The sequence below is a fragment of the Sipha flava genome, unplaced genomic scaffold (assembly GCF_003268045.1).
Source record: "Sipha flava isolate LNK unplaced genomic scaffold, YSA_version1 43_pilon_pilon, whole genome shotgun sequence".
Classification (NCBI taxonomy): Eukaryota; Metazoa; Arthropoda; class Insecta; order Hemiptera; family Aphididae; genus Sipha; species Sipha flava.
Window position 1 is genome coordinate 936,881 of NW_020273171.1, and position 16,396 is coordinate 953,276.

A 16,396-nucleotide genomic window follows, 5' to 3' on the forward strand; every position below is an offset into this window, starting at 1 on the left:
TACGTATGCACACCACGGACGTATATATATACATAATAATACACACAGATCCCGCGAGAGATGTTTTTGTTTTCTTCTCACCCCGCATCTGTGCTCGACCCGTGCAGTTTCACAGCCGCTCGGTGTTGGTCACACTGGACCATCACCGCCGGACGGGCACAAACGGCGGTGGCGGCAGCCCAATGAAACCCGCGAACATCGCGCGAGCGGTTCAAATCTTTTTCCTACGCCCGCGCACTTCCTGCTTCACCGTTCGCGGCTCGGCTCGTCCGCCCAACCAAAGAATTGTTATCAATCCGATTGTAATAATCGAATCCACGGGCTGATAACAGGATGCGATGTCCATCGGTGATAGCGAATGAAGTCCGTTGTTCGTACTCATTACCCCTTCGGTTTGTTGTGCGCGACGGCCGTCCCGTTTTACCTTTTTCCCGGTCCGGAGCACACGTAACCGATTTTTTGCACTTATAACTGTAGTACGTTTTTCCATTAGAGTCCGCAGTTTTCTTTCAATCTTTTTGACTATGGAGTGATCTGTAGGCATATCATACCTGTGTGGATAATACGTGTACGATATTAATTTCTGTAGAACTGTGATCATGACGTCCACAGAGCCAATGAGTCTGAGCAAAACTTGGGAACTGTCGTTGTATGAACTTCACAGAACGCCGCAAGAGGCGATCACGGATAGCACGGAAATCGCCGTGTCCCCTCGGAGCTTGCACAGCGAGTTAATGTGTCCTATTTGTCTAGATATGCTCAAGAAGACCATGACTACTAAAGAATGTCTTCATAGGTCGGTAATTGGTATTTACTATTATAAACTGCGTGCAGTCGGTTAGAAATCAATTTAAATCGCTGTGATATGTTTGTTTTAGATTTTGTTCAGACTGTATTATTACTGCTCTTCGTTCTGGTAATAAAGAGTGTCCTACTTGTCGCAAAAAATTAGTGTCTAAACGTTCATTGCGCCCAGATCCGAATTTTGATCTGTTGATCTCAAAAATCTACCCTAGTCGTGATGAATATGAAGCACACCAAACCAGAGTATTAGAAAAATTAAATAAAAGTCACAGTCAAGCAAATTTAGTGCAATCTATTAATGAAGGCATTAAAATTCAAACACAAAATAGATTGCAACGTACTAATAAAAAGAATCAACAAGATGAACAAAACGAGAGTGGTTCTTCGTCTACACCTAAAACATCTTCAAATAATATAGGACCCAGTAAAGATAATGTCACGAGAACTGTGGTTCAAGCAAAGGTAGCTAAAAAGCTTAAAACTGTAATGATTTCTGAAAATGATGGTCCGGTATCGTCATCAGCTGATAGATCAGATATCACTGAGTGTGATGGTTCATCTAGAGGAGTAACTTTAGATGAAATTGAATTGGTATTTAAACCTCATCCAACTGAAATGGGTAGTGATAATCAATTGATTAGAGTTTTGAAAGAGAATTCTATTCGATATATTAAAACTACAGGCAATGCTACAGGTGATTATATATATATATATATATATTTTTAAATTTACTGATAATATAGTCATTTAAATGTTGATGTCTCCATAAATCTATAAAAAAATTTAAATTAATAAGAAAAATAAATAATCATACTTAAAAAACTAATTTTAATTTTTTAAAGTAGAAAAATTAAAATTCTTGTTTTATTTTTCTACAATTTAATCTAATTCTTATATTATTTGTTATTTTAATGTGAAATATATTTAAAATATTTCACTTGTATTTTTCTTGATATAAAATTTCCAGTTTAAAGTATGTAATCCATTTTTATAAAATATTTTGTGTCCCTACATAAAATTGGTAATTTATTTGAGAATAACTAATTTATTTAAAATTTGTTTTTCTAGTTGATCATTTAAGCAAATATTTAGCAATGCGACTTACATTGGACCTTGGTTCAAAGATTCCAGAACGATCGTTAAGTTTTTTAATATATGTTGCTCCAACTACGGATCAATTTGTTCCATTAAGTGGAAATCAAACTTTACGACAAGTCCATGATAAATATTGGAAAGTGAACAAACCATTAGAAATGTTTTACTCATTTACCTAAATCAGTTAAGTATATCTAATATAATTTGTAATTAAAATATATTTTACTAATTATTTTGAATTTGACCAAAATAAGAAAGTGGTTAATTTAATTTTAACTCAAAGTTATAACCTACAAATTTGTATAATTTATAATATTTAAAATTTTGTGTGTCAAAAAAGTTTCAGATTTATGAAGATAGAAAAGTATGATTTAATAGTAGAATAGATCTTTAGTAGTTAAGCTTAAGATCTTTTGAACCCTTAATCTTGTCTTGTGTGTAGTTATGGTTATAATTTATTTAATATAACTTTCAAACCTCTTTTCTTCTATTCGCAGATAGTCCAATTTTATTAATCTTGAGCAATTTAGTTATTTTTCCATCTAGGCTTTTGTCTTAATATTAATAAGTGCAGAGTAATTTTTTCTTCAGCTCCAGAATTTTTTTTAAAAATCTGTACATACTTAATATTGTCCAACTATAACGCATTTCCATTATCAAAGACTGATATTAATTACTGATATTACACTCTCTTATTAGCTATCATATTGATGTTTGTACATTGAAGCTGTGAAGGTTTAGATTTTATCAAGCGTTGTACAATAGTCCTAAATTCTTTAAATCAGTGAATTATTCTTTATTTTTTGTTCTTGTTCTTTTTATTTTAGACTGTTATTTGGCATCTTTACCTTGTTCATCATAAATTATTATCCTCTGTCACTTTCGAGTTTACCTTACCTTCATAACATTAAAAGTACTAAATTTTGAATATACCTTCTTGCTGTTTGAACAGTGCTGTCTTTGAGTTTTTATCATTTTTCTAAATAATTTAATTGATGCTCCAGACATTCTCTTCCATGTTTTAATTTATTGTATTTATCTATCAATACTTTATTTCCAAGTGGCCTTGTAGAACTTAATAAAGCTATTTTAGATGTTATTAAATAGCTGGATGATGTAGATATAATAAAACTTACCTATTATAAATTTTACCAAATATTTATATTACCCACTTGAAGTTCAATTTTATTACATAATTTTTTTGTTAGTTTTTATATATTTTACTTTTATCATTGATATGATTATTCTGACCTTTCAAATAAATTATTGAATAACTTTATCGATTGTATTTGAAAATGCCATTTAACTTTAAAATATAAATAATGCATCTAAGGATCTTTTTCTGACAAAGCTTATACTACATTTTGCTTTCTATCTTTACAATTTAATGTCTTTAAACTCCCCACTCACTTTTTCAATTAGATCTTTTACACATAAATTTAATTTTTTAAACAAACCATTGAGTTATTTTGGGTGCTGAATCATGCTGGTATTGTAGGGATTGAAATGACTTACTGACTGGTTATTTCTATAATAAATATAGTTATTCCCTGATTTCATATTTTCAATTCTTTCCAATTCTCCATTAAAATCTAAAAAAAGGCAAGGTGTGGCCTAATTCCAGCATTTTGCTTTCTAGTATATATCCATTTCTTCTTACATTTCAAATTTCCACTAATTTAGTTACCTTATTGCTTTGACCATAATCTTCTTTTTTCTTAATCATTATGTCTTCTTAATCTCTCTGCCTTCTCAATCTCTTTTTATCGGTCTCTCCTATACAATATCATTTGTTTCTTAGTACATAAATGTAATAAAATTTTAATAATGTAATGGATTTTCTAATTTGTCAAAAGAAGAAATTAAATTAAAATAGAAAAAAATATTAATGTATTATTATTATTTATTGAGTTATAAATGTTTTAGTTATATATTTGTTTCTATTTATAATATTGTATTAAATATATTTACTAACTAGATGTTTCTTTTTCTAAAATTGTAATAAGCTTGAATCAATTAATTAATATATTTATTTATTATTGGTTTTCTAAAAAACTTGTATTATATAATAAGTAACAACAATACACAGCATTAAAAAATCTGTGAATTTTTATGTAATATATATCAATATGTCAATATAAAATAATGGTGTTTATGAGTTATTTGCATTTTTTTAGTATATATAATTTGCTATTGTAGTTATAGTCCATTATATTATATTGTATTTAATACAATAATAATAGTGTTTCCATCAAACAAATTGTTTAATATTGCATTAACAAATCTTTAATATTGAACATATAAGCACAGGTTATTGATTCTTTTTTGTTTATATTATGATGTATGTGGTTTCATATATTTTATTTTTATTTATTATAATTTATTCACAGAAAATAATTTTAAGCAAATAAAAAACCTACTCGGAAATAAATGTACTGAAAAAAACCAATAAAACACTTTTTAGTGATTTTATCAGCATCAAGCATATTCTACCCTTTTTGTATTGTTTTAAAATGCTATATTGATTTAAATTATATATTTTATTACTAAAATACCTATAATTTGAACTGGTTCATTTTTTATATTGACTACGTTTTTATGAAGACATTTTTAAATATACTCTTCTGACATTGTCAGAACTAGAATGTCAAGGTCTAACATTGTCATGAAATTTAAATATTAATAAAAAAAAAATAATAATAATAACACAAGCAAAATGCTATTTTATTTTAAAATATGCATATTTATGTAAAAAATCTCAAATTGTACAAAATCATGAAAACCAAATTTTAATTTTTGAACTCGTTAGGTTGTGATTGATATTTGTAGCTCAACTTTTTGATGCGCTCAGTAAAAACATGCAAATGCATGAACGTTTGGGTTCTATACATAAACATGCCTGTTACCATGTAATATAATGCATAATTCATATAATGTAATATATAATCTAAATCGGCCTTGCGAAAATGTTACGTCGTCCAAATAAAATTGGAATGTATGTTGACAGAAAACATTTTAGGTAAGCATCAATGAAAAATCAAGTGTAACTGATTTTAAGTTAATATTGTTATTGGTACTTACATTGGAAGAAAATGGACAGGTTAAAATATTTTTGCTTAACGTGTAAGAGCTAGAAAAAGCTTATCATTTAAACATATTTAAATTATTTGATTAGTCAATGAATATTTTATAGACTAATGGTGTTTTAAACATGATGTTTTGTTATACTTGTTTAGTGTTGCCACTTATGATTCACACCGCATGTCTTGATCATGAACCACAGTGTGGCTGAAACTTTATATTTTTTTATAACTTGTGTGGAATATGTCCCGTATCTTAATAATACATATATACTATATATATGTAACAGATATATAAATAAATTTTTGTTTGTATAATGTTTAATTTTTTTCTGTTGCTGAAGCGATATAAATGGATAATGTCTTCATCATGCCTACTTCCATCCACCTCACATATCCCATCTTCTTATTGTAATATATTATGTAACATATTGTTGATTACCAAATAAAATACAAAAAAAAAATTCTTTTGTTGGAGCTTACAAATTAACTTTTTAAAAAAAAGTATTACATTGGCATAATTAGTTTCCCATTTCATCCTCAATGTTCTTTAATTTTGTATGAAAACAACCAACAAAAAATTAAAAACTTTCAAAGTTATAAATATATATATATATATATATTCATAAAAACATTAATTTTTATAATAGTATATTACATTTTGACTCTGGCCTTTTCTTCTTTTAATTTAAGTTTAAAACATTTAGCTTCCATTTCTTCAAAATGTTCTGCAAATATCATCTTAAGAGCAGGGTACATTAACGGCAATTTATGTAATACACTTGGTGTTATCTGTGAAAATCCATTTTTTTTAATTAAATATAATAGAATATATAATAAAAAGTATATATAGACATCAGAAAAGATAAAAAAAACATCCAAGCCACTAAGTGGAACCATGACCTTTTACTATGTGAACGATTGCTTTTTTACAGAGTTATCATTATTTTCTAAACTCCTTAATTAGTTACCATCACTAATAAATTATATTATAAATATTATATATTATATATAAAAAGTTATATTAATATAAATATTTAAAATAAAATAATTATATAAAACTTTGTTAGTGAACAGGTTATACTCCAGATTTTAATTTGCTTATTTTTATGAATTAGTCAATAAAATTTTACATTATTATATTACAGTATAGAAATTATATAATATGTATATACAGAATAAACATTGTTTTGTTATGCAACCTAACAAATTATGGTTTATCAATATGTAAGTAAATTGCTATAGGTATAGCTAACATAAATTTAGGAAAATTACCAAAATAACCATTGATCATCCTAAGATTGTTAATTATTGAAAATTGTTTGCAATAATTTCCTTACACTCTATGAAACATAATTTAGTGCAATAGTTATTTTATAATAAAGTATATTGGGTTAAATTTTACATCAATTATGAAGAAATGTTTTTAGTAAATCTTCAATTAATAAGAGGTTTGAAAAATGGTTTGTTATGTGTATGTCATATGAAATTGTTAGGTACTGATTAAAGTTGTTATCTTATATAAATTATAATTTAAATTGTTAGCTCCGTATCTGTCGATAAATTTAATCTTAAATTGTTATCGTCATCAGAGAACTATTGCTATAGGAACATCAAGAAAACAGTATATATAAAACTCTTATATTCTGTTATTTAACTGAATTCCATCAAGATAGAATACAATAAATGTTTACAATACCTCCATATTATCAAATGCTATTCCAACATTACTAGGAAGATCATTATTTGGCATGTATGGTATTTTTGCATAGCGTTGACTAAAATGAGTTAAAATAGTAAATTTAGCATTCATCTTTTTTCCAATGTTAATTGCTTGCGACATAGTTGAATGCATTTTACGTCTAGCTTCAGACACTAATTGATCTTCCATTGTCGCTTCATGAATAAGAAGATTACTATTCTTTCCTACAAATAACAAAAACAATATTAATAAACTTTCATTAATTAAAAATTAATATACAAACCTAATTTTACTAATGAATCGCAAGGCATTGTATCACCAGAATATGTTACTTTCCAACCATTTGTATGAGTAAATGATACACCAAATGCATTAGGACAGTGTTTTACTAATGTAGTTTCTATGTCTGACATATTGGTTTGTTTTAGTAAATCTTTATTTCTAATTTTCGTAGAAGATTCAAAGTCCTTAAAAATTATCCATGTTGATTATTATTGAAACAAATTATAATAATATTTTTTTTTAACAATGATCAAAATGTTATAATTACCAAATCTAAGTTAGACACAATTTGAAATTCTTCATTTAGTTCTGTAAATCTTCGGTGATAAAAATTTAACCAAGTCATAATTTGTATGGGTGCTAGTAAATAAATTGGTTGATCCTGTTTGAGCAAACCATTTTTTCGCATTCTTTGACGTACACTTAAAATACCAATCAAACCAATATGATGATCTGCATGTAAATGAGAAACATAAATGGCTTTTAAGTCATTTAAGACTTTTTCAGCACCCAATACATTAAAATGCCGTACTAATTGTCCGTATGTTCCTTCTCCAACGTCTAATAATATACATTCGTTCTCACTAGATGAAATTAAAATTATATATTTTTACAAATAATATGAAAAACAATTTCTTACCCAGTACACATTAATATACCACTAGTATTTCTTGTTTTACTTGGTATACATGATCCAGTACCCAGAAATGTAATTTTAGGGTATATATTACTATCTGAAGAAGTAGCATTTACAATTTCTTCTTTCACTTGAGCCAATTTTTCTTTGAAACCATCAACCCTAAATGTTTCTGCAATAAACTCATCAATATCTAAGCTTAATGTACTTGTTCTGGAAATTATTCAACAATTGGATGTAATACTTGGTAATAAACAAAAATATTATTGTTGTTTATGGCATACCTGTCAATATCTTTTTTTGGCCTTAAGTTAAATGTTAAATTTGTTTCTCCATTTATCAACAGTGAATTAATATTTGTATTATCATCTTTAAATATTACTTCTTTATCATTTTTAAGAACTATATACAAATGTATGCAATTAATAGTTATTCTTATAAAATTTTAAATATAATAATATTTAAACATAAGTACACTAAATTAAATTATAACTAAATAACTAAAAATAAAATTAGCAATAATAGTATTAAGTATATGAATTTAAATTATTAATGTATTCTTACAAGGAATTCCTGTATCTTTTAATAACGGATAAATATCTTCATCCAACATATTTAGTTTATATTGTATTCTGTGTATTGCAGTACTACCTAGGCATTTGTTTTCATTGTTTAATAATAAATGATAAGTTTCAGGAGGAAATAATTTCATCCATGATTGATATCTAAAAAAATAAAATTTATTATTTATTTCATATTTTAATAAAATAATGGGATACAAAATGAAAACTATGTTAATTAATTTTTTTATTTAACATCTTATAATACCTAGGATCATTTCGTACTTCTTGAGGAGTGAAATGAACAACCATAAATGCAATATCATCTTTATTAATTACATTTTGTTGGTGTTTTGAAAAAATTGACTCATTCAACAATGAGTCAATATAATCTTCACTTGGACATTCAACCACTAAAACAAATTAAATTATATTTTAAATAAATTCATCAAATTTAATGATAATATAAATTAAAATATTTATATTAATAGGCTTTTAATAATTATTATAATTAGATTTAAAATATTAATAATAAAAATAATTTTGTATCATATATAAAATAAATATAAAAAATAATTTATGTCTTACCAATAAAAACTGGCCCTGGATCATCAGGTGATGTTACATCACTTGATCTTACTATTGTCCCATCTAGTAAAGTTATATCTTTACCAGATTTTAGTTGACCTAATAATGGCCCTGGAGGAACATTATGTTTAACACATTTATCCAAATCTAGTAATCCTGGCTTTGGTTTGAGACGACATACATATGACATGGCAACATTATTAACTTTATTCAAAGAATTATCAGTAATAAATTTCTTTTCATCTAAAGACAATGGAAAGTAAGGGAATTTCATAATGAAATTAGTTATATAACAACAACGGTATATAGCTAACCAGTTCTAGGTTCAGAATTGCTTCTTTTACGTTTATTTTTTTCTTTTATATTACATTCAGATATATTTTCATAGTCATAATAGTTTGTATCATCATCTTCTGATAAAATGTCCATGTTTTGTTGAGTTTGTGACATATTAGTAACAATTGAGCTACAAATAAACAACAAATTTACTTAATTATAATGTTTTTAGTTATTAATATATATATATATTACTTTTCAGACATTGATCGACATTCATTACTACGTTTATTCGATATCAATGGCACATAGTAGACAATTATGGCGTTGTCTTCAAATGGTTTAAAAGGATCACTTTTACTGGCCGTAATCTTAAGATCACGTAATACTACAAACCGTTTTGTAGCAATAAATAATTCTTCCTAAAAAAAAAATAAATTTCAATCATCATACTTACATTTAAATATATGAATCTTGATAACTTTTAAATTTAAGCAGAAAAATGTAATTCTTAAAAGGGATAGTTATTATGATAACTGAATAGATTAAAAGAGTATTTTTAATATCTCAAAACTAAACTATGATATTTATTTTAAATTAATATAGAAAGCAAATTAAAAATAACCTTTTAAGGAAAAAATTTAATCCAAATTATTGCTTTAAGAAAATAATTATTATAATCTAAATAGTATAAACAAAAGCTTACTATTCCTTGAGGTCCATGCAGTTCGATTTTTGGTACACCAACATCCTGAACTGTTAATGCTAATCCTGGTAAACCACCAATATTTAACCAATTTGAATGTGTGATAAACACATGTTCTAATTTAGATAGTTTCATTTTGTGCTCGTGAGCCAACCTTTGTGTCCCTTCTCCACAATTAAAAAGATATCTAAGATAAAAATATATTACTAAGTTAAATATTAAAAATGTATAGCAGTGATTTTTAACCTTTAGTAGCATTAACTCATGTAAAAATTATCTTTGAAATCACGTAGTTGGGAACTTATGAGCAAACAAATATAATTTAACTAATTCATGTTTTTTATCTTATGTTTTAATAAAATTCGGCCATAATGTTTGTGTTTATGGTCAAGAATATCAAGGGCTATACGTTGTAGTATAAATTGCTGATGGAGCCTTTGATTAATATTATTATATATTAAATAACAAAGGACGTTACCTTGAATGATCAGTAAACAAGTATAAGCATCTTGGAGCGCCATTAGCCCCACTACCAAGAACTTGAAATTTCACAATACCCGGAGGAAATTTTGATTTTCCTTTCATTTTTGTTCGGTTTTGTTTACCTAATGTTGCTGATTGTGATACGTTTTTTGACATTTTCCTTAGTAATGTAACTTTAGCGTTGAAATAAAATAACTGGCAACCACAATCAACGAATTTGAAAAATAATCTATGATACAACTTAGACGTCATGAATCACAAAATTAAATTTTTAATTAAAATGCACGACAAAATTTACACACGTTTCCAACGCCACTAGCTAGCCAAGAGACGAGCTTATCATTTTATCAAATTGGGGCGTGTGTAGCACGTGATGAGTGATAAGTCTTAACTGATAAAAAAATGGAATACGTTCAGTCTGGTGATGGGCACTACCAACTAGTTTTGACTATCGATAGTTTTAGAAAACAATCGAGTCGTTCGAATCTATGAAATATTATTTTATACATGATACATTTTAGAAAATTGTCGAGAATTATTTTATGCATGAATAGATAGTTCTATCGAGTTTTTGATTGCATGTGTATTGAATAGATATTTGGTGAAAAATGGATTAAGCCATTCAATAGTTTTCAAATATATAGATAGTTACTAAATAAAACAATAAAATTAGCACTTAAAATGATTAATTCAAAAGACAATCTTAGTTCAATTTTGTTCCAGAAAATATGTTGAATTTTAAATTCAGACCAATATAAAAAATCTAGTGGACAGAAAAGGAACACTATATTACGAGTATATATATAAGTATATATATTATATAGTATATAAATTTTCTTCCTCCACTAGTAATAAAAAAAATTGTATGTAGTAATGATTAATAAAAAATATTAATAAGAACAGTGATCTGCAGAGTTAAAATTCAAGCCAGTTGAATATTGTTTAAGGTAAAATAACAAAAAAGTATTTAAAACATCGAAACTTTTAGTAAATTACTAGACCTATTAAAAAATAAGCATTAAAACAGGGATTATTCTAAGGATTTTTATCAACTATGCATTTTGTTTAAATAAGCCTATCAAAATAGAACTATGATCTCAAAACATACCGTTAAAAATATATAGTTAAAAATGATAAAATGTGTAACTTCTATGTGAAGTAATTTAAAATGTAATGTATTTAAAAGATATAAAACAATTTACATTCGTGTTCAAATTATTTTTTTTTTAATATTTTTAAATAAATTTCCTTTTTTCTTTGTTTATAAATCATAATGTAGTGTATAAAATAACACAAAACAACATTGAATTAAAAATCAATGACGCAAAAGTTTATTATCAAGTGCATATCTACCTTTTCCAAATATGCAAAATAAGCCCAACTGCACTTTAGAATAAGCCCTGCATTCAAAACTATCAAATGTCAACGGTTTTTATACTTAGTATTACTTAGATACAACGATAACGGTTGATTATTTCGAATCAATAGTCGATTGTTTAGATAGTTTAAAACAATCGACTTAATCGGTTATACAACCAAGTGAATAAGATAGTTTAAACTACCGAATAGTTCGATAGTTTTCACTCGGTAGTGCCCATCACTAGTTCGGTCATATAATATATTCTATGGTTCGATGGACGTTATTGTTGTCTACAAAATTTAAAAATTTTATTTCACTCCCTCGTTGTCGGAATAATTAGGTATATACAAAGTCGAAATAGAAGCTATGTATTTGTTTTATATAAGTTATAAGGGCTGGGCCAAGTACCCGAAACGCTCTTGGAAAAATTAAAATGTTGTGCCTCCATCTCGAATTTCGGAATAATATTTCATGTATTATATTACATATATAATATTTATATATATATAACCTTTTTGTAGCTTCTATTCGAAAAATTGTTACCGTTTTATTGGTTTAACAATAATTTGAAATTTGACTTAAATTTGCTTTTTTTGCGTTATTTGAAATATTATACTTGGACATACTTAACTTCAAGCATTTTACACTGAAATTTGATTTTTATTTTACTGAAATACGTTCAATTACCAAAAATATTTTTAACTGCAGGATACATTTTTATACAGATTTTATGCATCAGTATAAAAACTAATTTATAACTTTTATTGTAGTTGCTTAGGTGATTGTTTTCGCTTAGGTGTAATACACGTGTAATCTTTCAACCTTAATGTAGTTGTAGACGCAGGAAAACATTTTTGTGTAAGGGAGGATTTTAGAAAAATTTAAAATGTTCATGTAGTACCATGCACGTGCATTTACAAAGTAAAGATTACTTATCAGCTATTTTTCCTGATGTATTTACAGCTACAATAATATTTATAACTATACTAGTCGTTTTTGCTTCTGCCTAGCAGTCATTTTCAAAATTAAAACTAATAAACAACCATCTTTGTAGTACACATGGGCATATTTTAGGGGGGCGAAGAGGGCGATCGCCTCCGCTGAATCCGTATTTAAGGAATCGATCATATGTAAAATACACATTTCAAATTTGTTTAATGTGGGTCATTTTATAAGGATACTTAGTGAAAAATCAAATAAAACAAAAGCGTAACTTTCAAAATACAGACAGGTGTTAAAAAATAACTACACAAAAGTCGATCCTAAGTGAATCCGGCTTTAGATTAAAAAAAAAAAACCACAAATATTAAGGATTCACTTGATTTTAATATTACCAAAAATATTATTTGTAAATTTTGAGCTTGAATTAAAGAAATAATTTGAGTCCCCCTAGAAGTAAGTTAAAATACGCTTATGGTAGTACAATATCATAATATGGATTATCAAGCTTAGTTATATTAAATATTGAAAGGCTAAAGACTGCTGTAATAGACGTAGCAAGTACAATCAGTGATGTACATACGGGGAGAAGGAGTTCCGGGTTCAAACCTCCCCCAGGGCCAAAAAAAAAGAAGAAAATTGTGATATTATTGATGACGTGTAATATATTCTTAGTTTCATTATTACGTTTTGAACTTAAAATATGCAACTGTACAAATATTATGATAATTAAATAATTATATTGATAGGTGTTTGAAAAGTTATGTTAACTATGCTGTTTTTATATTCCAATAGCTATTAATTTACTGTAATGTAAAAGTAAACTGTAAATTGGTAAAAAGTTGTATAAAATAATATCTGTTTATAGCAATTATTTATCTTATTTATCTATGCAACGAAAAAAAAAAGATAACGATTATTTTTGTTAACCCCTCCCCCCCAGAGCAAGATTGAATGTACGCCACTAAGTACAATAAATATTTTTGCAGGCGGTAAAGAAAGAAAAAATAATTTTTTACATTAAAACATATATATTCTTAAATTTAGCTATGCATGGTAGGTAATTTTGAATATTATATTTTTAAAAGTTATTTTTGATTAAATAATTGTGTATTTTTAATAATTATAATATTTTATAGTAAAATCATATTTTTTTTTAATCAGACAGGGAGATAATAGTACTAGTATATTATAAAAAAAAAGTATTTATTTAAATAATTAATATTGAGTAGGTATATTATAACATAGCATAAGTATTTCATAAATATGTAATGTAAAATACACAAAAATTGGCGAGTCCATGATACCTAATTGGAGGAAAATGTTTATGAATACAAAAATTGTTGTATAATTTTATAAATAGTTAGATATATAGTTATATGTAGTCGTATGTATATATGTATAATATATTGAATTAACAGAAGAAAAACGAGTTTAAAAACCTAAAAATTTTGGTATGTGTATAAAAATGAATTTAGGAAAAGGCCTAATATAATAACTGCATACGGGACTGTATACATCTAAAGATATAAATAATTTCATATTTTACAATGTTTAGGAATCCAGACACACAAGTATTGATATTTAACCTATAACAATGTTTTTAATTCATCAACACATGATATACGTCCTATTTTTATTTTCATTTTCTTAATTACAGTTGTATTAATAAAAACAAAAACGAAAAAAAAAAACACAAGAACCATGTGCCAGACATAATATCTTTCCCCTAGCTGTGTGTTTTAATCTCCAACAGTCCAGCATCATAATATTGGTAATGAGTACGTACGAGTGTCGAGTTTATGACACGTGTTACAAAATGTATAGAATAAAAAAATTGAGTGTTTTATTAAATATTGAAATAATGTTTAAGTTATAAAATGTATTGATTGTATGTTTAAATTTTAATGCATAGGTAATGTAGTATTATATATGTTATGTATAACCACTGATTATAGAATAATTTATTCTTACATTAATTTTTTTATTCTATTATTAATGATATATACACAGTATTTAGACTAATAATTTAATTTAGCTGTATCTGACTTAGTAACTCGTACGAAACGTTGAACTTAATAGATTATTTTTGGACATCAATTCAACATTAAGTACCCAACAGCATTGCTCATAAAAAAAAAAAAAAAAATAATAATAATAATAATAAAAAGCATTTGCGAAAATTAAATAAAAATACAGTTCTAATAAATGTGCAATACATTTATAATCAAATTGTATAATTGTAAAAGTTTGAGTCCAATTATCATAATTGTTATTATTCGAACTGGTTCATAGTCCAGAGAGACTAATCAATACGATTCATAATGTCACTACTACACTTGACTAATGTATCAGAGAACAAGTATCACAACTGTGCCATTTGTGATAAGTAAGATAATAATAATTGTATTAAATTAAATTTATACATTATTGTGTTTGTAAATGAGATACACAAAAAAAAGTAATTACATAATGACAAATATCAATGACAATTAAACAATTGATCCTTTTTTTTATTATTATGTATTAATTATAATATTTTAGTATTCAATATTCTTTACCATTAAAATAAATATCATTAAGTTGCTTATTCAATTTTAGAAGTCCTATATATACTATATTTTAAAATTATTTATTAATATAATTACAGATAGTTGTGTTCATAAAAAAATGTATATGATTATTACTAATTTTATTCTTATTAGTTATTGGTCTTACTTAAACAATTAAATGTATTAAACGACAATATGTTCACCATTCATTTTTTCATACGTTATATTCAACTATTATATATTGTAATATTCATATTTTGATTAGTAATTTTTTTTATAAAAGTAATCCTTTCAAAAAAACAATAATTTACTAAGATAAGATATTATGTAAGTCCAAATATCAATTTTCTGTAACGAGATTGTTTTAGACTATTTGAAGGATAATCAGACACCATCTAAAATTGATTTGTGAAACGCACCAATACATTTAAATACTTATAATATAATAAATAAATAAATCTAAACATAATTATTATAAACAAATAATTGGATAACAATATAAAAATATATTATTTTATGTATCTTTTTCTTCTTCTTGTGGGTTACGGCCTTCAAGACCATCCCTGCAAACTAATTTGCCGCCATCTTTTCCTATCCTCTGCAACTTCTCTCCACTGTATATTAAATATACACACAAATTGTCCTCACATAAATTTCGAAAAGGACTCATCTCGGAAAACTTAATGAATCACTTTTGCAATAAAATTTCACTTCTAGAATATTATATTACAAAAGCTTAACATTAGATAATAGTCTGTAGTTTTAGAAAAAAAAAATGGTACAATAAAAAAAAAAATTAAAAATTAAATCAGTTTTTTAAGTTTCCTGAAAAATTTTAATTTTCAGATATGATCCCTTTTCGAAATTCCCAATTCATTTGGTTCTACTGTCTTAACATCCTTTTTGATACGAATTTTATGTATTTATAAACATATTTTTAGAACTATATAATAATAGATAACTTATTTACTGCATACATGTATTTAATTTAAATATCGATGTATTTATTACTACTAAATATTCTTAGTTTAAACTGTATTTTCAGTTTATCCATTGGTTCTCGAAAGTAAAATTAAACATTGTTAAGATCCTTGTGCATGTGGCATGTGCGTTAAGCGGATCTAATGGAATTTCATCAATCATCATTTTTAATTATACTTTGGTTTTTTTTTTTTTAATACTAAAATGAATAAACCAATTCAAGCGTGTATAAATGAAAATAATGTGTTTAGTAATTATTACAGTTTATTTTCCATTTATAAGCCTTGTTTGAGAAAGGAAAATGTATACAACAGTTATAAAACCATAAATACATAAATTTTTTATTTTCCA

General features: G+C 26.0%; 2 protein-coding genes across 3 annotated transcripts; one reads left to right on the forward strand and one right to left on the reverse strand.

Moving 5' to 3' along the window:
- Positions 1-157: 157 nt before the first annotated feature.
- On the forward strand, positions 158-2,678 carry LOC112689320 (E3 ubiquitin-protein ligase RING1-like). 2 transcript variants are annotated; one of them, XM_025562967.1, is made up of 4 exons: positions 158-476; positions 590-796; positions 879-1,498; positions 1,873-2,078. In XM_025562967.1, exons 2-4 carry the CDS (start codon positions 600-602, stop codon positions 2,076-2,078), a joined length of 1,023 nt encoding a protein of 340 aa, XP_025418752.1. In that variant the 5' UTR covers positions 158-476; positions 590-599. The 2 variants fall into 2 exon arrangements, with proteins under 2 accessions (XP_025418752.1, XP_025418750.1); XM_025562965.1 differs by having other exon boundaries at positions 158-796; positions 1,873-2,678.
- Positions 2,679-5,609: 2,931 nt separating this feature from the next.
- Positions 5,610-10,558, reverse strand: LOC112689375 (ribonuclease Z, mitochondrial). The gene is made up of 13 exons (XM_025563065.1): positions 10,209-10,558; positions 9,731-9,917; positions 9,280-9,446; positions 9,063-9,214; positions 8,749-8,991; positions 8,429-8,573; positions 8,165-8,325; positions 7,885-8,002; positions 7,604-7,813; positions 7,232-7,547; positions 6,965-7,148; positions 6,679-6,905; positions 5,610-5,771 (listed from the first exon to the last, which is right to left on the reverse strand). The coding sequence occupies exons 1-13, from the start codon at positions 10,463-10,465 to the stop codon at positions 5,634-5,636; spliced, it is 2,505 nt and encodes an 834-aa protein (XP_025418850.1). The 5' UTR covers positions 10,466-10,558; the 3' UTR covers positions 5,610-5,633.
- Between the last annotated feature and the right edge of the window lie 5,838 nt (positions 10,559-16,396).